The sequence below is a fragment of the Lynx canadensis genome, chromosome D4 (assembly GCF_007474595.2).
Source record: "Lynx canadensis isolate LIC74 chromosome D4, mLynCan4.pri.v2, whole genome shotgun sequence".
Classification (NCBI taxonomy): Eukaryota; Metazoa; Chordata; class Mammalia; order Carnivora; family Felidae; genus Lynx; species Lynx canadensis.
Genome location: NC_044315.2, coordinates 6,848,468 through 6,875,408, shown reverse-complemented (window position 1 = coordinate 6,875,408; position 26,941 = coordinate 6,848,468). Strand labels below are relative to the sequence as shown.

Genomic DNA, 26,941 nt, shown 5'->3' with positions numbered 1-26,941 from the left:
AGACATCTGGCAAACAGCGTACAATGATGTGACCTGCTCAGCCTCACCTCCAGCTATGAGACTGCCCACCAGAGAGGAGACTGGGGGAAGCTCCAAGGTCCACAGCGCTGTTGGTTAGAATCACGAGACCTCGTGTGTGCCAGACCTCAGGTCCCCCATGGCCCAGCCGTCTGAGCCTGAACACGTCCCCACGTGGGCCACAGACTTGTGCAGTTTTTCATGGCCTCACAAGGAGGCAGCATCATCATTTGAATGACAATTTAATAAACCACAACAGGTCACGTTTACCGTGAACCTAACTATATGCCAGATAGCATGCTAAACGCTGTACATGTATCCAACCCTCACAATAACCCTATAGGGGAAGTACTATTATCAGTCCATTTTACAGCTGGGAACCTAAGGTAAACAGAGAGAAAGCAATTTACCCAAAGTCACAGTAATGAGTGACATAGCCGGGACTGAACCCAGACAGCCCACTTCACATGTGTGGCTGCCCAAACCGGTTACACTTTGCCTGGAGAGGAGGAGGGAGGTGCCCTACCAGCAAGGAATCCACACCCCGTAACACATTCCTGTTCGCCTCATATAACCTCGACGCCTGACAGTGACTGACAGATAATAAGGAAGAACGTATTTTCTTGTTCACAGGAGCACTGATTTTAGTGTAAAAGTTTAGAGCTGAAATTTACAGGGTCTATCTTGTCCAATTTCCTTAGCAACAGGATGAGGGCAATGATGGTTAGGTCAAGAAATGGATTTAACAGTACGACTTTTCTAGAATCATGGCCCTAAAGAAAAAATGAAATTATTAACTAAAAGCTAACAATGAAGAAATAATAATATTCCTTCTGCTTACTTTACAGTCTTCACCTAACAAGAAAACAAATTATATTAAAAAAAAAAATTCTTGGGGCACCTGGGTGGCTCAGTCAGTTAAGTGTCTGAGTCTTTAATTTCAGCTCAGGTCATGATCTCCCAGTTTATGACTTTGAGCCCCGAATTGGGCTCTGCGCTCTCTACTTGGGATTCTCTCTCTCCCTCTTCCACTGCCCCTCCCCCACTCAAAAATAATTAAATTTAAAAAAAAATTCTTAACCTCAGCAGGAAAAGCGGGGAGAAACAGCAGTTAAGGTATCAAGTGAAATAAAACGAAATACAGAAATACAAAGGAAAAGTCACATTTTCGTGAAGGAAATAAGTCTACTTCTTAATGAATTAACAACTTAGAGAAAACAAGTGAATGATTTGCCTGACCCACACATGTACACACTCAAGTTCTATGATATGAATGTAGAGAAAGTGGACAATGGGCTGAAATAAACACGAGAGAATTAGCGTCTCACAGTGACCAAGATTCCAGACTTTGAAGTCTGACAGACAAGCATGCCCCATCATTCATCAGCCCAGTGTCTTCAAGCCCATTCTTTTTTTTTTCAATATTTTAAAAGTTTATTCATTTTGAGAGAGACATAGACAGCGTGAGTAGGGGAGGGGCAGAGAGAGAGAGAGAATCCCAAGTAGGCTGTGTACCGTCAGCACAGAGCCTGATGTGGGGCTCGATTTCCATGAAACTGTGAGATCCTGACCTGAGCCAAAACCGAGAGTCAGACACTTAACCGACTGAGCACCCAGGTGCCTCTCTTCGAGCACCTTCTTAAACTCCCTGTGCCACCTTACCCATCAGTAAAATGAGGAAAAAACTGATAGCCACCTTGCAGGGTCAAGGAGGACTGCACGAGATAACCTGGAAGAAACTCAGCACAGTACCTGGCATCTAGCGAGCGGGCACTGAATGTCTGCTACCATTAAAACTGTGGCAGCTGGTTTTATGTTGCTTTATAGAACATTTGAGAGAAATTGAGCTCCGCTATCTTTTTACAAATTGTTTAAAACATAGTTTCATTAACTTCACTGACACTTTACCTCTGATGCCTGCCGATCTTTCCCTGCGGTTTTAAAGCCCTTTCTCTGCATTTACAAAAAACTATAAACACAACTTCCTATATGTTCTTCTTCCTACTTATGCCCATAAAGTTAAACAGAGACAACACTTGAGAAAACATAAGATGTGTGTTTCTCCTCGTCTCGATACTCAGCTGGATACCAGCTCAGTGTTTGTGGATGGCTTTTCTGTGATAGAAAACTCAGGCAAACCGAAGTTAATATAAGGAATATCCTTCACGTGATTCTCGCCAGTTTTGATCCGTTTAGCTCCTGAAGAGAAATATGCCAATAACTCAATATGATAAAGGCAAACATTCTCATGAGTACGATGGATATAGGTGATGTACAAAGAGTATCTCGGAGGGGGAAAAAAATGGCGTCAGTGATATTCACCAAACCCTCAAAGATTATGGAGGGTTTAGAGTTACGGACATTAGCAATTCTGAGGAGGACAACTTTTGATGAAAGTTTGCCTTTTGAAGTATTAGAACTAGAAGTTCTGTCGTCCTAAACATCACAGAAGTAAGGGTCCTGCATGTTGTATATTCTACACAGTACTCTCAACAAAATGGGAGGCAATAACATTTTATTAAGTGATAGTAACAGAGATTCATGGGCAAGTAACAGAAAAGTTGAGTATTAAGTATGCTTTTTATAATTCATAAAGGTGCGGCCCTTACAACAGAGGCCATCCAGGCAACAGAAATGTTGAGAAAACCATCCGAGTTGCTGTGAGGTCAGAAACTATCACAGATATCATCAAAATGAATATTTTGAATTTGGGTTCAGGCAATGCCCCCAAAACAGACTGTCATCTGAATCACTGCTGTGTCTTTTAAGATCCTTCAATAATATCACTGTGAACCTCTGTCTCTTTCCCTTCCGTTAAGTGGAGACTGTGATAGCTGCCTTGGCTGACATGAGAACTCTGAGGAAAATAGCATATCTTATGAAGAACCGAAAGCTCAAAATAAATGAGAGGTGGCATTATTACTATTACGACTGTATTTTGCTTTCATTATTACTACTAAAACAATAGTTTCAATTAAATAAACTGGTAGAGGGGCGCCTGGGTGGCTGAGTCAGTTAAGCGTCCGACTTCGGCCCAGGTCGTGATCTCATGGTCTGTGAGTTCAAGCCCCGTGTTGGGCCCTGTGCTGACAGCTCGGAGCCTGGAGCCTGCTTCGGAGTCTGTGTCTCCGTCTCTTTCTGCCCCTCGCCTGCTTGCACTGTCTCTCTAACTCTCTCAAAAATAAATAAAACATTTAATAAAAAACAAACCAGTATCAAATCTTTCTGTTAGTCTGCATTCAGAGAAGGTGGAAAAAGCATCCTTATAAGTATGTGACAGTGTGACGATGGCAATGATTTACCTGGCTAGGTAAGATCCCCACCTCTCAGACCAGTATAATTGGTATTTTGAATGGGGCATCTAAACGGGGCTGCTAAACAGAACAAGGGAACTAACCCAGATGGAAGTGATCTGCCCAAGAGCATCCCCTATCGGAAATAAAATGTCCAGGTCGCAAGAATCTCTCCCAGCAGAAGTCCAGCGGGGCATGAATCACTTACTGGAAAACCTGCAAATGTCTTCATGAGCACCTGCCTGTACATGCCAGGGAGCGAAGGTGTCAGCTTGGGCTCAGGGAAAAGAAAATCTCGTGTGTTTTCTTCATAGCAGGCCAACTCTTCCCATGCTAGAATGCAAGGAGAAAAACTGTAAGTAGATTTACGTTCTGAAAATGATCTACTTCTTGAGTTTAACAGAATAAAACCTCAGACAGGTGATGGCAGAGAAGGCACTCAGATAAAAGTAGACATTTTGGGGCGCCTGGGTGGCTCATTTGGTTAAGCATCAGACTTCAGCTCAGGTCATGATCTCACGGTTTGTGAGTTCAAGCCCCGCATCAGGCTCTGTGCTGACAGCTCGGAGCCTGGACTCTGCTTCAGATTCTATGTCTCCCTGTCTCTGCCCCTCCCTTGCTCACACTCGGGGTGAGCTCAAAATAATAATAAATAATATTTATTTATTAAAATAAAAATGTTTATTTTTATTTATATAAAATATGTATTTATTATAATAATAAATAAATGCTCAAAAATAATAAATAAACATTAAAAAATAAACATTTTGATTAAAGCACCTCTTATTTAAGAGGCAAAGTAGAAAACACTTCTACTGGTTCTTATCTCATGGATAAAATTTAAAAGTCTTCCGAACTCACAACAGAGAGAGACAAAAATATCTAAAGGATTACTCCACAAGACAGAACAAAGAGAAAAATCTCTTTTCATCCATCTGTCTGTCCATCCATCCATGCCACCACCCATCCTTTCCTTCCACATGTTTTCCAAGGACACACTTTGGGCCAGGTCCTAGGGACAGAACAGGAACAAAGCAGACAGCGCCCTGTTCACACAAAGCTTACAGCATAGACTGGGGCTCGACGTGTCCTGTGATGCAGAGATACCAGTATCCCGATGCCCCCCAGAACAGCCGAGGCTGTGGTTCTTAGCACGGTTGGTACCAGCCTCAGGGACACTTCCAAAATTTGTGGGGACATGTCATGGGCAGGAGCCAAGGTGCCAGGGTCAAGACATTGCAACACTCAAGACACTCCTGCACAACATTCTAACATCATAACCGACATTCTTTTAGGCAACAAGCTAATTCTTCCCTTATAATTAGCGAAGCCTGGAACCTCACGGCTACATGTAAACACAAAGCACTTTCTCTGCATGGTTTTATTTTTTTTTTAATGTTTTTATTTATTTTTGAGACAGAGAGAGACAGAGCATGAACGGGGGAGGGTCAGAGAGAGAGGGGACACAGAATCTGAAGCAGGCTCCAGGCTCTGAGCTGTCAGCACAGAGCCCGACGCGGGGCTCGAACTCACAGACCGTGAGATCATGACCTGAGCCGAAGTTGGCTGCTTAACCGACTGAGCCACCCAGGCGCCCCACTCTGCATGGTTTTAAAATACACTGAATTTTTGGGAATGCAGGTACCATGTGAATTAAGGGACCGTCGTACTTGACTGTGTTTGGGTCTTTACTGAGCCCCTACCGGCAGTTTGAAAACCATGCCACATCTAAATACTTCTTTGTGCCCACCATTTATGTATTGATACGCTATCGTTTTATTTTAAACCATTTTCCTTTTATTTCTCCATTGGCAGTGATTCGATTCAGTTGGTTATATTAACCATCAATATTATTTCAGATTTCAGTCTGACGAAAGGGATGTTACCAAACACTCATTACCAAAAGATCTGGGGGCTACGAGGACCGAGAATCACTGAGCGAAGGACAGAGAAGCTGCCGTCTGAACGCTCCTCGTCTACACAGCAGGTGCGACACAAGAGGTTCAGACTAAGAGTGGCCTCTGTATGGCACACTGCCACAGAAGAGACTATGGTCAACCAGGTAGCTTTACTGTTTGGTGACTACCATTCTGTTTGTGAGAAGAAGTCTGACGAGGGTGGATTTCTGGCACATCGATGGCCTGGAGCCTGTTTCAGATTCTGTGTCTCCCTCTCTCTCTGCCCCTCCCCTGCTCATCTCTCTCTCTCTTTCAAAAATATATAAAACATTTTTTAAAAATTAAAATAAATAAATATGAATGTTTGGGTTCTAATAAGAATCCATGTGCAAAAAGAACGCATTCTATGGTTTTCGTCATCAGATCATGTGTCCCCACCCTTCTCTCAGACGTGCTCCGGCCACAACGGATTGATGATGTATCTCTCCCTCCTCCACCGCCGCGTCCTTCCTCTGCCGGTGCTGTTCCTTCCAAAATGTCCTTTCTTCCTTCCCATCCTGTTGAGATCTCCTTCGTCCTTCAAGCTTCACGTCCAATGTCTCCTCATGTCTCCAAAGTAACAGGTCCAAAACAACACCCTTGATTTTTTCCCACACATAAGCTCTCCCCTATTCTCCCTGCAGAGAGAAGGGAGCAGGTGCTCGGGCCAAAAGTCCAGGCTTTATCCTTGACTCCACTCCTTCGCCCCTCACGTTAACCCGCTAGCCAGTCCTGTGGACTCCGTCTCCGAAATAAACCTGCAATCTGTCTCCTCTCTCCGTCTTGACGGTCCCTACCCCGGTCCCCGCCACACCACCTCCCTCCCGGACCACTGCCACGGCCTCCACACTGCTATCTCTGCTTCCATTCTTGCTGCACTCACACTGTCCTCCGCACACCGCGATGTTATAAACACGTCAGACTGGGCCCTTCCTCTCCTGAGAACCTCCCAGCGGGTTTCCCGTCACTCGCGAATAAAGCCCGAGCATCTTGCTCTGGACTTCAAGACTCCACATAATCAGGCCTCTGACCGCCTCTCCTGCCTCATGTTACCACTCTTCCTCCTCGGTCATTCCACGCCCTCCCTGCCGCCCTTCCCGCTGTCCCTCCAACACGCCAGGCTCGCCTCGACCTCAGACGTTTGCCCCGGGTTCTCCCTGTAACGTTCCTTCCCCGGATCTCTGCAGGGCTGCCTCCCTCCTATCCCATGATGGGCCTTGGTTGAAATTTCATCTCATTAGAAAGGCGGTATGCCCTTTGAACTTGCAGCCTGATGAACTTGCAGCCCTTAACGTACCACTCAGCAGGCTCTTCATTCGGATATGTATCTCTGATCCGTTTCCATCAACGTTCCATGAAAGCAGCCCCTGTCTGTCAACGTTCCTTACTCTAACCCTGGCAGGGCTGTGCCCCGAAAGGTGTGAATGCCAGGCAGTGAGTGGCCCAGCCACGATGCCTCACCTGGAGAGGGACCATTCTGTCAGCGTTTCCCACACGGCCCTTGAGATGTCATTAAAGATAGACATTTTACACCTGTGTTTGGGTGGCCGTCAGAACCGAGTGGTAAAACACAGCCCCCCGGGGCTGCCCCCAGACGGGTGCCTGGTACAGGACGGACACTTGCTAAGTGCCTCTTGAGGGGATAATCGTGAAGACCGACGTGGAGTCAGTTAGCAGTAATCACCCTCTCTGAGACTCCGTTTCCACCACCGTGAGACAAGGCAGACAGACCAAAAATCCTCTGAGGGGTCCCTGGGTGGCTCAGTTGGGTAAGCAGCCAACTCTTGATCTCAGCTCAGGTCCTGACCCTGATCAGGGTCTTGATCTCAGGTCGTGAGTTCAAGCCCCGTGTTGGGCTCTGCACTGGGGATAAAGCCTACTTAATTTTTTTTTTTTTCCAACCTTCACGGTTCATTCATTTCTTAATCATTTCTTTCCAATATTTTCAATTTCTTTTCATTCATACGTTCAAGAAATATGCATAGAGAACCTACCGTGTGCCAGGAGTCCTAGACCCTGCATGTATACTAGCAGACAAAATGGGTCCAACTCCTGCCCTCCTGGAGTTTCCAGTCTACAGATGTCAAAACAACTATGCAAATAAATATACAAGGTACACTGATGACAAAGAGAAAGGTGGGGAGGCAGTGGAAGGCGGGTGCTATCCCAGAATCAATCTTAGCATCAATCATTTCCCAGTCTTATCCTGGCCACCTTTTTTATCAGTGCTCCCTAGGAGGGGCATGGCCTCCCCACCTCTGCCGGCCAGACAGACTTCCTCCAGTCTGAGGTCTCACAAGCGCAACCTGAAAATGGGAAGTGATGCGACGGTCTCCTCACCCGTCACCAGCAACGGAACGCAGCTTTCTGCTGAGGTCCACGTACAGTGGGGAAGACCCGTGTCCAGATGCACACAGAGCTGGTTCAGATCCCTGCCCCACCCTTTACCAGCTGTGTGACCAGGAGCACGTTACGTCATCTCCTAACTTCAGGGGCCTCTTCAGGAAAACATAAAAGTCATCGTAGTACCTGCCCCCTAGGGCTACTGTGAGGTCACGTGACATATACAAAGTGTAGAGCACTCGGACACCACCTGCCATTATCGTGCCCGCTCCATGACACCCACCCAGCAGGGGTACGAGGTACCAGGGCCACCCTGGTCTCTGGACGTCACGTGTTTTCAGTCACACGCTCCTACCGGGAACACCTGCGTGCCTGGGACGAGGCCTCACACACCGGGCTGTTCCTTTTTCCTTTCATAGGTTTTTGGCTAGCTCTTGTCACTGCATCCAAAATGACAGCTACTGAGTCACTATTGCCGTCGTTAGCAAGAATGAAGATAAAAATAAGAGGTCAGAGAACTGGAGGCCTGCTCATCTACCACCTTTGGAATCACGGGGATGAAGGCATTGAAATTGGAGGAGATAGACAGAAGGCTTACGTCCTCAGTTCTCTCTCTGGTTCCATCATATTCTAGAGTCCTAACTGCCACCCAGTGTAAAAATGTTGGCACCCCACGAGGATGTTACAGCAAGAGCCTGGGTTATACACAGGCTGAGCGATACTCATAGGCCACGTGCTATGTCTGAGGGAAATCCGTGTTCTTATAGGCTAATGGCACAGACAGACAACGACATCATCGATGCCGTCGATGAAAAACATTTCCCCTAAAAAGGAAAACGAATGAGGACTTCAAGAAAAAAAAAAATTTTTTTTTTGAAAGAGAGAGAGATAAAGAGAGAGCACAAGCAGGGGAGAGGGGCAGAGGGGGAGAGAGAGAGACAGAGAGACAGAGAGAGAGAGAATCTCAAGCAGGCTCCACGCCCAGTGCAGAGGGGGCTCGATCCCATCACCCTGGGATCTTGACCTGAGCCGAAATCAAGAGTTGGATGCTCACCCAACTGAACCACCCAGGCGCCCCCAAAATCGATCATTTTAATAACAATATTGTATTGAAAATCTAACATTTATAGAGCACATCAGAATCGACAGCTTGCTTCCCACTATGGAGTCTCATTTGATGCCTTCTGTACCGATAAGGAAACTGAGGCTCTGTGAGTAGAAGACACTTCTCATGATGCCACACGGCAAAGCAGGAATTCAAAACCATATTTTCCGAGGCAGGAGTTCTGTTCTTGCTGATGCCTGGTAAATACCACTACAAAGTATAAAACCAAACTCTGATTGAGGGAACAGGTGCCCACAAAAATGGCGATTTACAGCTGGACTGAATGTACATGACTTATCCCCAAGTAGACGTTTTTTCTCTAAGAGATCAGTAAAAAGAAAGCACCAAGCTCCCAGTCCAACAGGATTACACTGCTGCCCCCCTGTGTCCACTTGCTTTTTTCCCATCTTGGTAAACAAGAACCCGAGGCATCTTTACAGCTTCTAAGCCAAATCTTTGGACCCCTTCATTCTTTCGCAGTAAAGCTGTATGTAAATCTAAGCTACTTGTATCATTAACACACGGTCATAATGTCTTTTGACTATCAGCGTGTTCGAAAGGAATGTGAATAAATATCAAACAATGAGGGGCGCCTGGGTGGCTCAGCTCATGACGTCGCAGTCGGTGAGCTCAAGCCCCGCGTCGGGCGCTGTGCCGACAGCTCGGAGCCTTGAGCCCGCTTCGGATTCTGTGTCTCCCTCTCTCTCTGCCCCTCCCCTGCCTGCACTCTCTCTCTCAAAAATAAACAAACATTAAAATTTTTTTTTAGGAATCAAACAATAAAATAACATCTACAGCAAAATGAAAAGGTAACAATTCAGCCAAGTGAAGGGCTGGTCCCTGTGAACCTACATGTGACCCATGTGACCCTACGGTGCAGCCTACAACGAGACAAATCATTTTTACTTAATTATCCGCTATCGAGACCCAGCAGAGCAAAAGGGCTTGCAATCACCCTTCCGCCTGGCACCACTGGTGGGATGCCAGAAGCACACTGTGGGGCACGTTCCGGGCACACCCTCAATGAACACGTCGGAAGAACTGACGGATCCGTCTCCAATGCATCTGAAGCTGAGTGACATTATTTTGAGCAATTCTAACTTCACTCCACTACGATTACAATCTGAAATTGAAGGACCGTAGACAAAAGGAAAACACGTCTCATACGGCCTCCACTTTGTATCTGAGTAACTTCTGAGTTATAAACAGTACGCGTGCACCCAGCCTCAGTAGTCTCCAATCATCATGGCTTCGAGCTATTCTTGCAACCCGCCCACAGATGGATTTCTGGTCGTGTGGAAAACACATGGTTGGGGCACCCGGGTGGCTCAGTCGGCTGAGCATCTGACTCTTGATTTTGGCTCAGATCATGATCCCGGGGTCATGGGGTGGAGCCCCATGTCAGACTCCACGCTGAGCGAGGAGTCTGCTTGATCTCTCCCTGTCTCTCTGCCCCTCTCCCTTGCTCATGCTCTCTCTCTCTCTCGAAATGAAAAAAAAGAACATATGGCAATCTAAGATATATTAAACTTTAAAAAGCAAGCTGCAGAATATGTATATTCAACCAATATGTATACTAAACATACATATGATAAATACTAGATATATATAGCACATGTATGTATATGTATGTATATATATGCATGTATGTATTTTAGGTTTTAAATGCATTACATATACTAAATGCATTTTAAAACATCTGAAAAGAAAATTATTAGTAATTGTTGTCAGGGGCTGTTGACGAATGTGGCTTTTGACTTTTTATTTTATATAACTTTATGTTAGTTTAATTTTTGCAGTGAGAGTATGTAGGTATTGGGTTATTTTTGTTTTTAATTCGTGTAGAATTAAATAAGACCAAAATGAGTCTGCTTCTATTTTATTAACATACTGAAGTATAACTTGCCAGTTAGCATTGATATATGTTTGAACATAAAACTAGGTCAAATAAGGAAGAAAAAAAAAACGTGGAAAAAAATTCAATGCCCTGATTTTAGCCTGTCACTTTTAGGCTGAAAAATATTCAGTAAGAATTTCTGGAAAGCCAGGAAGAGGCACCACTGGCCTTCCTTCTCTTCTGTCTACCTAAGAAAGCCCTAACACATACGAGGGTACCCGTCCTTAAATCCACAGGGAGTGGGGTACTTCTCTGTTTCGGGGCCTCCTCTGCCAGTGAGCCAAGAGGCAGAAGAGCTACAGATTTCTGGGTCCCCCCCATTGCTTGGGGCCTTGACCCGCCACAGGCAGGACCACACCAGGCACAACTGTGATCCTCTTAAAAACCTCCACAGCCACCTCTGCTTTAGCTCAGGAATCTGCCAGGCTCACTCTCCTTCCCTCATGCTTTCTTAAGAAGAAGAGAAAGGGGCACCTGGGTGGCTCAGTCAGTTGAGCGTCCGACTGCAGCTCAGGTCATGACCTTGCAGTTCGTGGGTTTGTTCGAGCCCCGCGTCGGGCTCTGTGCTGACAGCTCGGAGCCTGGAGCCTGCTTCCGATTCTGTGTCTCCTTCTCTCTCTGCCTCCTCCCGGCCCCCACTCACACTCTGTCTCTCTCTCCTTCAAAAATAAACATTAAAAAAAAGTCTTTTTTTTTTTAAATTTTTTTTTCAACGTTTATTTATTTTTGGGACAGAGAGAGACAGAGCATGAACGGGGGAGGGGCAGAGAGAGAGGGAGACACAGAATCGGAAGCAGGCTCCAGGCTCTGAGCCGTCAGCCCAGAGCCCAAAGCGGGGCTCGAACTCACGGACCGCGAGATCGTGACCTGGCTGAAGTCGGACGCTTAACCGACTGCGCCACCCAGGTGCCCCTAAAAAAAAGTCTTTTTAAAAGAAGAAAAATTCAAACAGTAACGTATCAGAACATACAACAAAACGGGGAATCCATACACAGTAAGCATAACTTACTAAAAACTTTGGTAAAAATATCAGGAAGTTATACCAAATGCAACGTTAACATCCAGACATCACTCCACAAGTAACCACGGGGCACTGAAAGTCACGTTGTACAGAGGAAAAGAAAGAAAACAAATCATGGGAAAATGGAAATTTTTTAAGAAGTAAATTTTAAATTTGAGGTTGTCACAAATCACGTCTGCAAAAAAGAAGAGGCCAGAAAATATAGTACAATATACTTTAAAGAAATTATTATATACTTTGCAAACATGATTAATCCAAACGTTAATATCCAGCATTAGCTAGGATATGGGCAATGGACCTGCTATATACACACTGCTGAACACAGTAATAATGGAAGCTTGCTGGCGATCGGTTTACTTCCAGGTTACAGATATGGATGGATGGTTTAGTCGAGTCCCCGCTTATCCATGGGGAATTATATACCAAGGCCCCCCACAGCAGACAGTATTGAATCCTACACACACTACGTTTTTTCCTATACATACATACCTATGATAAAGTTGAATGTATAAGTTAGGCATAGTTAGAGATTCACAACAATAACTAGTAATAAAATAGAATAATCAGAACAACACACTGTAATCTCTGGCGAAATATCTTTTTTTAAATGTTTATTTGGGAGAAAGAGTGCAGGGGGAGAGAGAGAGAGTAAGGAGGACAGAGGATCCGAAGTGGGCTCTGAGCCGTCAGCCCGGAGCCCGATGTGGGGCTCGAACTCAAAAACCGTGAGATCATGACTTGAGCTGAAGTCGGACACATCACCGACTGAGCCACCCAGGTGGCTCTTGCAAAACATCTTATTGTCCTGTACTCACCCTTCTTGTGATAATGTGATTTGGATTTGAAAAACTGCCTACGTGATGAAATGGCACAAGGTGAGTGACCGAGTAGTCACGATTCAGTGTTAGGCTACTTCTGACCTTCTGACCACATCAGAAGGAGGATCATCTGCTTGCAGACCATGGTTATGGCAGGTAACCGAAACTACAGGAAGCAAAACCCCAGACATGGGGGGACCACCGTCACTCTATTCCTTACAAATATACCAAGAGAAAAAATTAACCTTTTATTTTTACTTTTGAGAGAGAATGAGTACAATCAGGGGAGGAACAAAAAGAGAGGGGGACAGAGGATCCGAAGCAGGCTCTGCGCTGATAACAGAGAGCCCAATGTGGGGTTCGAACTCACAAACCATGAGATCGCGACCTGAGCCGAAGTCAGAGGCTTAACTGACTAAGCCATCCAGGATCCCGGAGAAAAAGATAATTTTTATAAATATGTGAAAGACAAGGAAAACCTACATGTTCAACAATATCAATTTAAGGATAATTAGAATATTCTGGAAAAACACATAGCTATTGAAAAAAGACAAACTACAGACAACAACGTACAGTCAAAAAACCCCAAATATTATGTCCCTACTGTTCAGAGACTTTTAAGGACACATAAGTAAATTAATGGAATTCTTTATTACCATTAAAAAGAATGAGGTACCTCTAGGCTTTTAGAAATGACAACACAACAGTGATATTTGATGGGGGGGGGGAAGCCAATAAGAGAAGAAAATGTATGTGACACTATTATGTAGAAATTCCGTATCTAGGTGTTCTGTCCATAGACAAATATCAAGAAACATGTTCACCAAATTATAAATAGAGGTTTTCTCATCATTTGGGAATGCTTTTTGCAGCAACTAAAAACCATAAAGCTATTTGCATCTTGGGAAGAGAAAAGGCAAAAACCAGTAACAGCAAAAATCAAAAAAGAATTCTAAATGTTTCTGAGTTTTAATGTTTATTTCTTTTTGAGAGAGAGAGAGAGTGAACAAGGGAAGGAGGGGCAAAGAGAGAGGGAGACACAGAATCCAAAGCAGGCTCCAGGCACCAAGCTGTCAGCACGGAGCCTGACGCGGGGCTCGAACTCATGAACCGTGAGATCATGACCTGAGCTGTAGTCAGACACTTAACCGACTGAGCCATCCAGGTGCCCCCTGAGTTTTAAATATTATCTCTCTCTCCCTCTCTCTCCCTCCCTCTGTCTCTGTCTCTCTCTCTCTCTCTCACACACACACACACACACACACACACACACGACTAAAATCACAGGTAACCAGCCACATTGAGAAACTACGTAAGAGAACTGATGCCACCATGCAGAAGTTTAGCTCAGGTGCCCTGCCATTCGAGACACACAGGAAGCAGAGGCACCACAGAATGGTTTCCTCCTAAAGTCCCATGATTCTGGCAAGAACTGCTTCCGTAAAAGGGTCAGAGAGTAAATATTTTAGGCTTTGCAAGCCACGCGGTCATAACTACTCAACTCCAGCATAAACAAAGTCAGACACAGACAATAAATGAAGCATGGCCGTGTTCCAATAAAACTTTATGGACGATGAAATGTGGATTTTATATAATTTTATATAATTTTCACATCACGAAATACGCATGTTTTAAAATTTTTTTCCAACCCTTCAAAACGGCCAGAATGGAAGACAGTTTGGCAGTTCCTTAAAAAGTTAAACGTGGAGGTACCATACGATACAGAAACTCTACTCCTAGGTATGAACCCAAGAGAATTGAAAACATGTACTCACACAACAACCTGTACGTGAATGTTGATAGCAGTGTCATTCATGATATGCAAAAAGTGGAAACACCTCAAACGTCCATCGACCAACCAACGGGTAAACAAACCAGGCGTATCCGTATAAAAGCACATTATGCATCCGGACAAGGAACAAAGTAACGATAACAGGCTACAACCTGGGTGAATCTTGAAAACATGCCACATGGAAGAAGCCAGACACCAAAGGCTACATATTGTCTGGTTCCATTTACACTAAATGTCCAGAAGAGGCACAGCCATAGAAAAAGTAGACTAGTGGTGGCCAGGGCTGTTGGGAAGAGGGAATAAAGGGTGACTATTAAGGACTACAGTGGTTTTGTTTTGGTTTTTTTTTCCAGATAATAAAAAGGTTCTGGAAAAAGATGGTGGTGATGGTTGCAGACATTTGTGAAGATGCTTAAACAACTGAGTTGTACACTTGCAATGGAGAGGTTTATAGTATAGGAATTAAATATCCAGTATATGAATGTCAATTTAAAAAAAAAAAAATAGAAATTTAGCTCACGAGTCACACAAAACAAACTGCAGGCTGGACTGGCCTACAGTTTACCAACCCTGTTCTGGCATCTAACACAGAAGATAGTTTTGGGTTCGCCAACAAAGCCGAAGGCAAAAACTTGAAAAAAACTGAGCCAAGCTTTTCTTATTTGGTGAGAATTAAAGTCATGAAAAAATGGAAAGCCAAAGCGCCTTTAAGTTATGCTTACTGCCACCAGACCCATAAAGTTACTTCTGTGAGAATTGGTAAAATTCAACAGACTGGTCGAGGGGAAAGTGAGTGTTCTAGAAAGCACAACTTGTAAATGCCAGTCCCCATTCTGTCGTGCCAAAATCCCTTCAAAATTAAAATAAACTGATTTAGAAATGCATTTATGGGCACATTACCTGGAGATACTAGCTGTATTAATTCAAACCTGGTTAGGAAGCCTAAAATAGAAAAAATGAGAGAGTTTTTCATAATTGCTAAGTTCAAAACTGCCATAACATTCCATTTATAATAATAATAATAATAATAATAATAATAATTAATAATAATGCCATATCAACAAGGATTCAGGTATTTCTGGACCCGGTAATCCAAGGGCATAGAGTGGGAGTAACTAAGTTATAAAAATAACATTTTGTGCCCTAAGAAGTATTGATGACACGGATGTAATATTTTGTCTTAAAAACGTATCCATAAATCACTGACATAAAAATCAGAATCTCATTTTAAAAATTCAAAATCCAACTCTTGCCCATCAACCTATACAAGTTTATCTTGCTTAAAACAGTACGCTCTCTGACAATATAAATGAAACATAAAATATAACATTTTTTATACTTCCTGAGCCCAAAGTATATTTACAAATAGTGAGCCCATGTACAAAATCTATAAGGACAAGAGTAAAATTCAAATCTGAAAGTAACTTAAACATAAATGGCATAACAATAAAAAATCAATAAAGATAATTCCCCCAAATTATAGAAGTGAATACATTTTTTTTTTCAACGTTTATTTATTTTTGGGACAGAGAGAGACAGAGCATGAACGGGGGAAGGGCAGAGAGAGAGGGAGACACAGAATCGGAAACAGGCTCCAGGCTCTGAGCCATCAGCCCAGAGCCCGACGTGGGGCTCGAACTCGCGGACCGCGAGATCGTGACCTGGCTGAAGTCGGACGCTTAACCGACTGCGCCACCCAGGCGCCCCAGAAGTGAATACATTTTAAAACAGACAATAATGGTGGCAATCATAGACGATTATAGTTACTAATCCATATTATATATTTGAAAGTTGCTAAGAGGGTAGGTCTTAAATGTTCTCACCACAAGAAAGAGATGGCAGTTACATGATGGGATGAGTGTGTTAGCTCATGCTGTGGTAATCATTTTGCAATATCTAAGTGTATCAAATCCTCATGTTGCATACCTTACACTTACATAATGTGATATGTCAATTATATCTCAAAACAGCTAGAAGTCTGTATACAAGAAAAGTAAAATTCTCCCTCTGCAGACTTATGAAAAGCATGTGGATGTATGAGGACAGAATTTTAAATGCCAAGAAACTGACAGTGAAGACAGTTTGTAATTTTAGGTTTTCCAAGTAGGACAATGGAAATGTTAAGCCCTCCATTTGTCTCAGGCTCTAAATCCCTTACGTTCAGTGAGTTCTCACTATATCCCATGTTCATGGACTGGAAGACTTAATATTGTTCAGATGGAAACATTCCTCAAATTGATCTACAGGTTCAAGGCAACCCCTATCAACATCCTAGCTGGCTCCTTTGCAGAAACAGACAAGCTGATCCTAAAATTCATATGGAAATACAAGAGAATCCAAATAGCAAAAACTGCCTTGGAATGAAGAACTAAGGTGGAGGACTCACATTTCCTGATTTCAAACCTTACTCACAAAGTTACAATTATCAAGACTGTGTGTTACAGGCATAATGATAGATATATGGATCCACAGAATACAATTGAGAATACAAAAAAACCCCTCATATTTACAGTCAATTGATTTTCAACAAATGCATCCGGACTATTCAATGGGGGGAAAATACTCTTATCAACAAATGAGACCAGGACAACTGGATACCCAGATGCAAAAGAATGAAGCTGGACCCCTACCTCATGCTATTTACAAAAATAAACTTATAGGCTTAAAGTCATAGGCTTAAATGTAAAAGCTAAAACTATAAACTCTCAGAAGAAAACACAGACATAAATCTTTGTGACTTAAATTAGGTAATGGTTTCTTAGTTACGACATCAAAAGCTCAAGTAAAAAAAGAAAAACGAATAAAACAGAATTCATCAAAATTAAAAATTTTTGTGTTTCAAAGAACACCATCAAGAAAATGAAAAGATAATCCAAAGAATGGAAGAAAGTGTCTATCATACATCTGCTATGGGACTTGCATCTATAATATACAAAGAATTCAATACATTACAAGTTCATAATATATTACAACTCAATAATAAAAAGTCAAATAACCCCATTAAAATATAAGCAAAAGCTCTGAACACACATTTCTCCAAATAACATATACAAACAGCCAGTAAGCACATGAAGAAATGCTCAAAATCATCAAAACCACAATGAGATTTCACTCAGACCCACAAGAGTGGCCACCGATCAAGAGGACAAGTGACAAGTGTTGACCAGGATGTGGAGAAATGGATCCCTCACGCATTGCTGGTGGAATGTAAAATGATACAGTTGCTTTGGTGAAGTTTCTCCAAAAATTAAAAAGAATTACCATACGACCCAACACTTCCACTCTGAGGTATAGACCCAAGACAAATGGAAACACATGTCCACAAAAACACCTGTAGACAAATATTCACAGCAACGTTATTCATGATAGCCCAAACATGAAGAAAACCCACATGTCCCTCAACCACTAAATGAATAAACAAAATGTGGCACATCCATACCACGGAACACTACTTCGCCCCAGAAAGAAATGAAATACTGACACATGCTGTAGCAAAGGTGAATCTTGAAAGCATGCTAAGTGAAAGAAGCCAGTCACAAAGGACCACATATTATATAACTCCATTTATATGAAATACCAGCATAAGCAAATCTATAGAGACAGAAATATTGGTTAGCAGTGCCCTAGGGCTAGGAGTGATAAGGAAGAACGGGTTTAGGTTTTCTTTCTATGGTGATAAAAATACCCTAAAATTAATTATGGTGATGGTTGCAAACTGGTGCAGCCACTCTGGAAAAGAATATGGAGTTTACTCAAAAACTTCAAAATAGAGCTACCCTACGACCCAGCAATTGCACTACGAGGTATTTATCCAAGGGATACAGGTATGCTGTTTCAAAGGGGCACATGCACCCCTGTGTTTATAGCAGCGCTATCGACAATAGCCAAAGTATGGAAATAGCCCAAATGTCCATTGATGGATGAGTGGATCAAAAAGAATGAAATCTTGCATTTGCAACCATGTGGATGGAACTGGAGGGTATGATGCTAAGTGAAATCAGTCAGAGAAAGACAAATATCATATGAGTACTTTAAGATACAAAACAGACGAACATAAGGGAATGGAAGCAAAAATATTATAAAAACAGGGAGGGGGACAAAACGTTAGAAACTCTTAAATATGGAGAACAAACAGAGGGTTGCTGGAGGGGTTGTGGGGGGGGGATGGGCTAAATGGGTTAGGGGCACTAAGGAATCTATTCCTGAAATCATTGTTGCACTATATGCTAACGAGCTTAGATGTAAATTTAAATACTAATTAATTAATTAATTTTTAAAAATTATGATGGTTACATACTGTATGAAGATACAAAAACCATTTAATTATAATATATAAACAAACAGAAGTGTACCATCAAATAAATCCCTTCTCTATCTAGAAAAGGGTTTGTAATAGAATCAAAACCATGATTCAAATTTGACACAGAATCTTGAATATAAGTATGGATCAAAATGGAAATATCACAATACAGAATTAGAATACAGAATTTTATATCTGCACACACAATTACATACACCCAATAGTTGTTCTGCTTTGTTTTAAGAGCACTTACTTTCTAAAATTTCTGCTACAGCCCCAGGATCTATTGCATTTTCAAATACCTGCAGGAAAAAAAAAGGGTGAAAATAAATTTTCAAAGATTAATATATGCTTATAGAAACTGTAGGTTTTATCTTTCCAAACAATTAACACGTCAATTCCAGCCATACAGTATTTTAAAATTCAACAGGAGTATCTTTAACGTGTATGTGGCTAAAAGTTCAACAAATGACTATAGAATGAGAATAAACACAATACCAAGTACAAGGAAAATCTGAGTTAGCTGACTCTACCCCATGCTCAAAATGTCATCAACTTGACCTAGTCTTACAGTTTGTTGCTAAAAGCACATCTGGCATCAACCTCAAAGAGTCTTGCTTGAGTACCTAGAAAAACATTCTGCATACCACGGACACTCATTAAGTGATGTTAACTGAATAAACGACTCTAACAATTGGTTGTGCTAAACAGGAACCTCAGTACAAATTCTATGTGCAACACAAAAGAAAACCTACGCACCCTCCTACAGAACAAAATAACTAGAGAGAGGGAGAGCCTCATAAGTTTAAAGTATATCATGAAGCACAAGACAAACGTTGTGATATCTGCCTAGCCAACGCCAAATGTGCTCATTTTGTCCTTGAGCTAAAAAGGGTCTGGGACAGGACTGAAATTGAAAGCACACCATGCCCGTCTCCCTAAACTCTGGAAGCCTGCATGAAACCAAAGTTTTCACCAGAGGTTGGTTTCAGGCATTAATGTTCTGATCTAAATGGTATTTAAACGTAAGCATGGTTAAGCATGGCTCTTGATCTAAAGCTAGGTCTGCTTTAACTACAAAAGTGGAGGCTATCCCCTGCAATCTGTTTTTGCCTTCCTGACCTAGATGTATCAGGGCAAATGTGGGTGAGGGTTTTTTTTTCCCCCTAAAATATTTCAGTAATGGCATCCCTTCACTTCATCCATGTTTAAGGATTTTCTCAAGTATGACCCTGGGGAGTAAATGATCAACATGAACTGTTCAAACACAATGTCTCATATGTTCGTTATGAACAGTTTATTTATCCAATTGTTTTAGGACGTTCAATTCTGGGTTACACAGAAGGTCCAGAGACGAGAAAATGATTTTGATACTTGCTGCACGCATTTGCAGCTGGAGAATAGGACGAATCCAAGAACACTAGAGCTGAATGGAGAAAGCTGGAATATGAACCCAAACCGCTCATACATGAGGGTAGTATTTCAGATTTTTAAATAACCACATTTTATAAAAAGAAAAATGGCCCATGATACATGTTTGACCAGCAACCTTAAATGCACAGTTTTGCAAGAGAGCAGGAGGGGCATCTAGAGTATGTGTGAGTCTCTCCTTCCTTTTCTACACATCAGGGATGTTGGACTTGATGACCTCCAAGTTCATTTACAGAATTATCATTCCGTGCTTCTTTGACTTTGTACCCTTGGGTTTCTTATAAAAAGATTTCTAAAGTCTTCTACAGAAGCAAACTTGATAAATTAAGACGGAAATTCTTAGGGGAAAACATAGACTGGATTTTCACCACTCACTTCCTACCACTACTAATATCTAGTAGAAGTAGGTTGCTTTCGATTCTGACTGTATGCCCCAAGGTAATAGCCATTTATTCTTCTCCTCTCTTATCTAACCAGTTTGGTAGACTCTGTTTAAATAAACAAGCTGTAATGTACAAACATATTATCTACAGCCCTAGCCTGTTGGAAAACCAACCCTCATCTCATCGCCCATTCTCAGTTCAAAACATGTCATTTTCTGGGCAGCACCATCCAGACCTTTAAAAGTGATAGGCTCCAGGCTTCCGATTCTGTGTCTCCCTCTCTCTCTGACCCTCCCCCCATTCATGCTCTGTCTCTGTCTCAAAAATAAATAAACGTTAGGGGCGCCTGGGTGGCGCAGTCGGTTAAGCCTCCGACTTCGGCCAGGTCACGATCTCGCGGTCCGTGAGTTCGAGCCCCGCGTCGGGCTCTGGGCTGACGGCTCGGAGCCTGGAGCCTGTTTCCGATTCTGTGTCTCCCTCTCTCTCTGCCCCTCCCCCGTTCATGCTCTGTCTCTCTCTGTCCCAAAAATAAATAAACGTTGAAAATAAATAAATAAATAAATAAATAAATAAACGTTAAAACAAAATTGAAGATAAAAGTGATAGGCTCCACCCTGGAGCCCTTCCCGGATTTGTCCCCTCTCCCAAAGAAGCAGCTCGGTGATATCATTTTGAAGGGAAATCATTAGACTCATCAAGGTTAAAACTGATATCACCTCCAAATTCCAAAACAAAAACTTCAAAGGACCGCCAATGAGTCATCGTAATGAACTTCATATTCTAAATTGAAGCGGGTAGCAGGTTGATAAATGTTCTATTAATATCATGTTCCTATTCGTAGGAATGAAACCTAGTCTTTATCACTGTAGCTAAATAAACCAGGTATGGCCTAAGAATACTCAGTAAATCTGAAGAGGCTTGTTTTGTTACAGGATTTCAGGTACAGGGTTTTACTAATTTGAATCTAGTTTTTGGGTTTTTTTTTTTTTTTCATTATTTCTCTGAGTCTACCAGTTTGTTTCTAAGGTCCATAATTTACTGATAATCCCTGTCATGCATGTAACGCAACTGCCTCTAACACCTCCAGGAACTTTGAGAAAATGCTCTCTCTGCTCCAGTTAGAAAAATGCCACGGGAGTTCCAAGAATAGAAAACATCCACCAGGGTATTTAGCACTAGGTTGACAGCACTTGGCTCAGACCTACAATGTAAAAGCTATTCCTCCAACTACGGTGTGCTGAGGCCGCTTCAAGTCATTTTTTAAAGAAAATGTACCAAGTAACTTTTTAAGGACAGCGTTCTTTTTAAGAACCAGTAGAGGATCTTCAGACAGCAACATCTACATTTCTCCGTTTAGCAATGAGAAAGTCAAGATCACCTTTTCAAACCTCATGCTCTGCTGGATCATAATAGGGAACACAGAGGGAAAGCAGTCTGTCTCCAGGTACTGATTCAGGAGGTACACCCCAAGGTACACATCTTGCTTGTCGGGAAGGAACACTCCTGGACAAGAAATCTTAAAAACAAGAGAGTAGAGAACAGGGCTTGGTTTGTTTCGTGTTTGAAGTGGAGCTGCGTTCCCTAGGCTCCCACGGACGCGGTGGAATTCGCCGCCCCGCCGTCTCCCACACCTCCACCTTCCTGGCCCCGTCCCCCCCTTCCCCAAGTGGAAACGCCAGTCTCCTCCCACATCTCCGCCAGGTGTCACAATCGTCCTCTCGCCGGCCCTTCTCCCCGCCCCCGCGGGGATGGCAATGCGGAAGCGGAAGAGGCTGCAGGGCCGGGAGCCGCTCGCTAGGCCGGTCGGGTCCTGGGGTCCGGGCCCCCCGCCGCGATGCCGAGCCCCCGCAGGAACGTGGACGCACGCCCGCTGGCCGCCTCCGCCTCGAGCAGCAGCGGCGGCCCCGGCAGCCCGGCCCACGGCGGCGGCGGCAGGTTCGAGCTCCAGTCCCTGCTCAGCAGCCGCGCGCCGGGCTTGGACCCCACCTGCACCCGGCTCCGCGCGTCCGAGAGCCCGGTGCACCGCCGCGGCTCCTTCCCCTTGGCCGGGGCGGGCCCCTCGCAGGCGCCCCCGGCCCCGCTCCCCGAGGAGGACCGCATGGACCTGAACCCGTCGTTCCTGGGCATCGCCCTGCGCTCCCTGCTGGCCATCGACCTGTGGCTGTCCAAGAAGCTGGGAGTGTGCGCCGGGGAGAGCTCGTCCTGGGGTAGCATGCGGCCCCTTATGAAGCTGCTGGAGATCTCGGGCCACGGCATCCCCTGGCTGCTGGGGACCCTCTACTGCCTATCCAGGAGCGACAGCTGGGCCGGGCGCGAGGTGCTCATGAACCTGCTCTTTGCCCTGTTGTTGGACCTGCTGCTGGTGGCCCTGATCAAGGGGCTGGTCCGCAGGCGCCGCCCGGCCCACAACCAGATGGACATGTTTGTCACCCTCTCGGTAGACAAATACTCCTTCCCCTCGGGCCACGCCACCAGGGCCGCCCTGGTGTCCCGGTTCATCCTGAACCACTTGGTGCTGGCCATTCCGCTGAGGGTGCTTGTGGTACTATGGGCCTTCATCTTGGGCCTCTCCAGGGTCATGCTGGGGCGGCACAATGTCACCGACGTGGCTTTTGGCTTTTTTCTGGGCTACACGCAGTACAGCATCGTGGACTATTGCTGGCTTTCACCGCACAATGCCCCGGTCCTCTTCCTACTGTGGAACCAACAATGACACCATCTCATTCATCATGGCACCAGGAGATCTGAAGGTTTCCACATGCGACCATGCTGACAAAAACCAGCCGCACTCCTGCTCGGCCCTCTAAGGACATTTCAGGCTTCCTTTGAAATTTCAGGTGTCATTCCATCTTGATGGCTTGTTAGGCTGGAGAATGTGCTGGCCATTGGACCACAGCCATATTATGGAAAGCAAAAAAAAAAAAACAAAACAAAAAAAAACCCTCTCTATTACATATTTATTCAACAACTGTTTGTATCTCCAGAACAACTGCAAAGAAAACAAGCTGGGGTGATTATAATACTGCTGTTTTTTAAAAGTTGACATCGGTAAATTTTGTGTTTTGTAGTTATCCTGTAAGTCAACATATCGCCTGTAAAGTGAACTTGGGGGAAAAAAGCAAAACATGGTCTGCATTCTGTAAATGTACATGCAGATGAGCCACCGACTAAGCCTGGTTCTTCTCCTGAGGTAGATTGTAGACAGTAGTTTAAGAGTCTAAGGCATGGGTTTTTCTCGCTGATTCCCTGAAAATCTGTTGCCACGGTGTCTTCTTAATCCCGATTTTCTTGATAAGCTTTTTTTGTTTATTGTCTCTTCCCTCTTTGTGGATTGGGTAGCGAGAAGAGAGATTATAGTATATATCTTTCTTTCCTTTCCCTCTACCTTCTCAAAAATTCTTTAAATAGATCTCCCAGTACTCTCTCATGTTATCTTTTTGCATTCAGAGAACAAGCCAAGAACTTCCTTGAAGAAGCAGCACTTAATGTAGATATGGGCATATCTACAGTGCCAGTGGAGAAAGACTGGGACCATGACCAAATGCTTGATTCCATTGACAACAAATAGCATGGCATGACAGAGGGCAGAAACACCCATTGAGGACGTCAGGAACGAAGAGTCTGGGGGTGAGCTTACCACATGTGATGGCAGTGGGCCAGTATGGCAGGAGATGGGACTGTGCTGCCCACTGTCTCTACTGGTAAAGAATGATGCTTCTCTACGTAGGTAATAAAATAGGAAAATGACTTGATTCTTTGCAGTGCAAGGGCATAAGCTTTCTCATATGGACCACAGGGATGATCCCGTATACTACGGTTTTTCGTACAGAATCCCATTTCCCTGTGCACAGCACACTTTAGGTAACAGTATTCAACTTGAAACTCATCAGGGGAACCCACTGCTATACCAGGCTCAAGGTATAACTAACTCCTAAATTTCCCTTTCTGGTGACCTTTACATTTAAATCGGTTTATCCATGGTGCCTCCCCAAATCACAAGACCAAAGACCACCAAACGCAGGATGGACTCTGCTCATTATTCTTTGACCAGGAAAGACCACAAAACGGGATGTGCTTTAAATGCTGTTCTCCCTGAAAAATGAGAACCTTTAAATTACCCGTGGAACTGGTGTTTTCAGAGAATGAGGAATTATTTTGACATTTATAAAGAGAAAGGATTATGGCCTTTGATGTGCCACATAGAGGTGAACACTAGAATCTGGAGAATAGCGTGATGAGTAGGTTCTGATTGGGTGGAAGTGTGAACTTCCTGAGCGTGAGAGGCACACTGAAAGAGGAACTCCTCAAAGTAAAATAAAGTCATTTGCATCCCCACAACATCTTCAACATGGACTACCTCTTCTCTCGCTGAATCAGCCCAACTGTAAAGCTCTAGTGGTCTGCTTAATTGTTTAACCTTAGAGAGATCTTTGTTTTAATCCAGCAGTATTCGGGCCAGCTATTTTTGGAAGCAATGACATTTATTGCCTTTGCAGTGTTCACAAGTCTGAATATTGGGGGCTCAACACTAGGCTTCTCTTCTGGTCCCTGGAATCCCACATCTTAGTTGTTCAGACCTGACTTTGCAGGCTTTTAAAGCACAGATCAATTCAGCTGATGTTTCTGAAGCACTCTAAGTACTGTAGACTAGAAAACTGATTTTACTGTAATCGTGCACTGAGGAATGCTTTTTAAAACTTAAAATAAAATAAACCAATAATGTCTGAATGGAGCGAGATGCAAACTGGTTTAATCTTTGCCTTGATGAGCAGGAAGACTGATTTATCACTCAGCTCCTCAAGAATTCCTTCCTCTTACTGCAGAATTTTGAGCATTGGCATTTGATGGAGCACAACTGATAGAGTGTGGTCCTATTTGCTGTTAGCAAAATGGGACAAATCCAAGAAATTTTTATCTTTCAGAACTGCACGTCTGATGAAAGCACAGTACTTGTCACTTGTACGGAGGCTGACAGATCTTCCACGGCCGTAACCTGTCGGCATTTCGCTTGTACTCACGGCCAGTAGAGACGCCCCTACAGCTGACAGGCAAAGCTGTATGACAGTCTGTCACTAACTACAGATGGAAGGATTGGAAAATATAAGCTGAAGTAAAAGAAATGCCTGATCCCAAACAGGAACAATGCAGTCACTCTGCCACAAGCACCTCACTTGAGCAGGATTCAGTGGACAATTAGAAAACAAGTGTTGGTTGATTGACTTCCCTTTTGGAATTAGCAAGCCAGAGCCATCTCTGGGGGAAATACCTTAGAATATATTCAATTGGTTCATAGAGGTGGCAAATTATCAGGAAGTCATTGGGCTTTATGGAATTAAACTCTTCCCTTGTTATTTAAAGGAGGGTGGTGTTGTTTTTTTTTTTAATTCTTTCACAAATCTTTATCCTGGAAAAAAATAAAATTCTTCTTGGACTTAATGCAAGGCTATAATTAATTTTTTTTTTTTTTAATTTTAGAGAGTGCACTCAAGTAGGGGAGAGGGGTAGAGGGAGAAAGAGAATCTGAAGCAGGCTCCTCGCTGAGCACAGAGCCTATGAGGGACTCCATCCCATGACCCTGGGATTATGACCTCGGTGGAAATCAAGAGTCAGACACAACCAACTGAGCCACCCAGGCGCCCCCATTATTTTAAAGTAACAGAAAAATTTAGGATAAAGCTAACAAGTCGTTGGGGCGGGGGGAGTTGGAAGGGGTTGGGCTGAATTAAGAGTTGAGAAATCAGGAAAGACCAATGTAGAGGATCTTAAGGACTGAGAGGTATGATCTGTCCCCAAAGACAATGATGTGTGTGGTGAGGTGGGTAGGAGGTGGTGAAAATGATCAAGACCATTTAGGAACCCTGGGCAGAGAGTGTGATTTGGGGCAAGGAGTGGAGGTCGGTCGACTTCTCTTACCGCCCGGATCTGGAGTTCCACCACCACCTCCAGAGGCATGGTCCCCTGTGTGGGCGAAAAGCACTGGAATGAAAAAAGATCCTTTTGTGCTCAGCCCTGGGCCAATTTTTCTTGGTTTAGCTCAATCCCTAGAGCAAACGTTCCCAGCAGCTTCCCCAGGCCCTTTATCCCCTGGTCTCGCCATCCGTCCCCCCGCCCTCCGCCCCAGCCCAGGTCCCTCCCACCGGGATGGGTCTCACACTGCGCCAGCAGGAGCCAAGGCTTCCAGAAGGCGGAAGCGTCGCGTTGCCATGAACGCTCAAACTCGCAACCTTCCACCTGGAACGCGCCAGCGAGGCTCTGCGCAGGCGTGCGCGCCCCCGGCTGCCCCACTGGGAACGCGGCGCGCGCCCGAAGTGGGCTTCCCAGGCTGTGCGCGGGCGGGAGAGCCCCAGCAGGTGCAGGCTTGGCGGCTGGATCCTGAGCTGCTGAAAGAGCTCCCGTTTCCTTTCCCCCAACCCTCTCCATCACCTCTCTTTATGGCCCCCGTTGCTATGTTGCTTATTGGAAATACAAGGATAATTCCGAAAGAGATTTAAACGTTTGGTTTCCACGTTAGCCACAGTAGAAATATTTGTCAGTCTCTCTTTTCTGGCGTTTACTTAACCGGGAGCAAGCAGGGAGTTACATTATCTCCCAGTGGGTAGTTAC

General features: G+C 44.0%; 2 protein-coding genes across 7 annotated transcripts in view; one reads left to right on the top strand and one right to left on the bottom strand.

Annotated features, from left to right (window-relative positions):
- The window catches only part of SPATA6L (spermatogenesis associated 6 like), a 48,893-nt gene extending 22,462 nt beyond the window's left edge, over positions 1–26,431 (bottom strand). For 3 of the 4 annotated variants that reach the window (XM_030293601.1, XM_032595569.1, XM_030293604.1), the window contains exons 1-5: positions 26,252–26,431; positions 21,717–21,854; positions 18,778–18,826; positions 15,125–15,166; positions 3,520–3,644 (exon numbers count right to left, since the gene is read on the bottom strand). In XM_030293601.1, coding sequence (XP_030149461.1) covers positions 3,520–3,644; positions 15,125–15,166; positions 18,778–18,826; positions 21,717–21,854; positions 26,252–26,290 — 393 coding nt within the window. In that variant the 5' untranslated portion in view covers positions 26,291–26,431. The remainder of the gene's footprint in view (positions 1–3,519; positions 3,645–15,124; positions 15,167–18,777; positions 18,827–21,716; positions 21,855–26,251) is intronic. The other variant, XM_030293603.1, reaches the window with a different exon arrangement.
- Positions 22,107–25,774, top strand: PLPP6 (phospholipid phosphatase 6). Of its 3 annotated transcripts, none has more exons than XM_030293608.1 (2): positions 22,107–23,386; positions 25,261–25,774. In XM_030293608.1, the coding sequence occupies exon 1, from the start codon at positions 22,173–22,175 to the stop codon at positions 23,049–23,051; it is 879 nt and encodes a 292-aa protein (XP_030149468.1). In that variant the 5' UTR covers positions 22,107–22,172; the 3' UTR covers positions 23,052–23,386; positions 25,261–25,774. The 3 variants fall into 3 exon arrangements, with proteins under 3 accessions (XP_030149468.1, XP_030149466.1, XP_030149467.1); XM_030293606.1 differs by having other exon boundaries at positions 23,786–25,774; XM_030293607.1 differs by having other exon boundaries at positions 22,107–23,965.
- Positions 26,432–26,941: the final 510 nt, after the last annotated feature.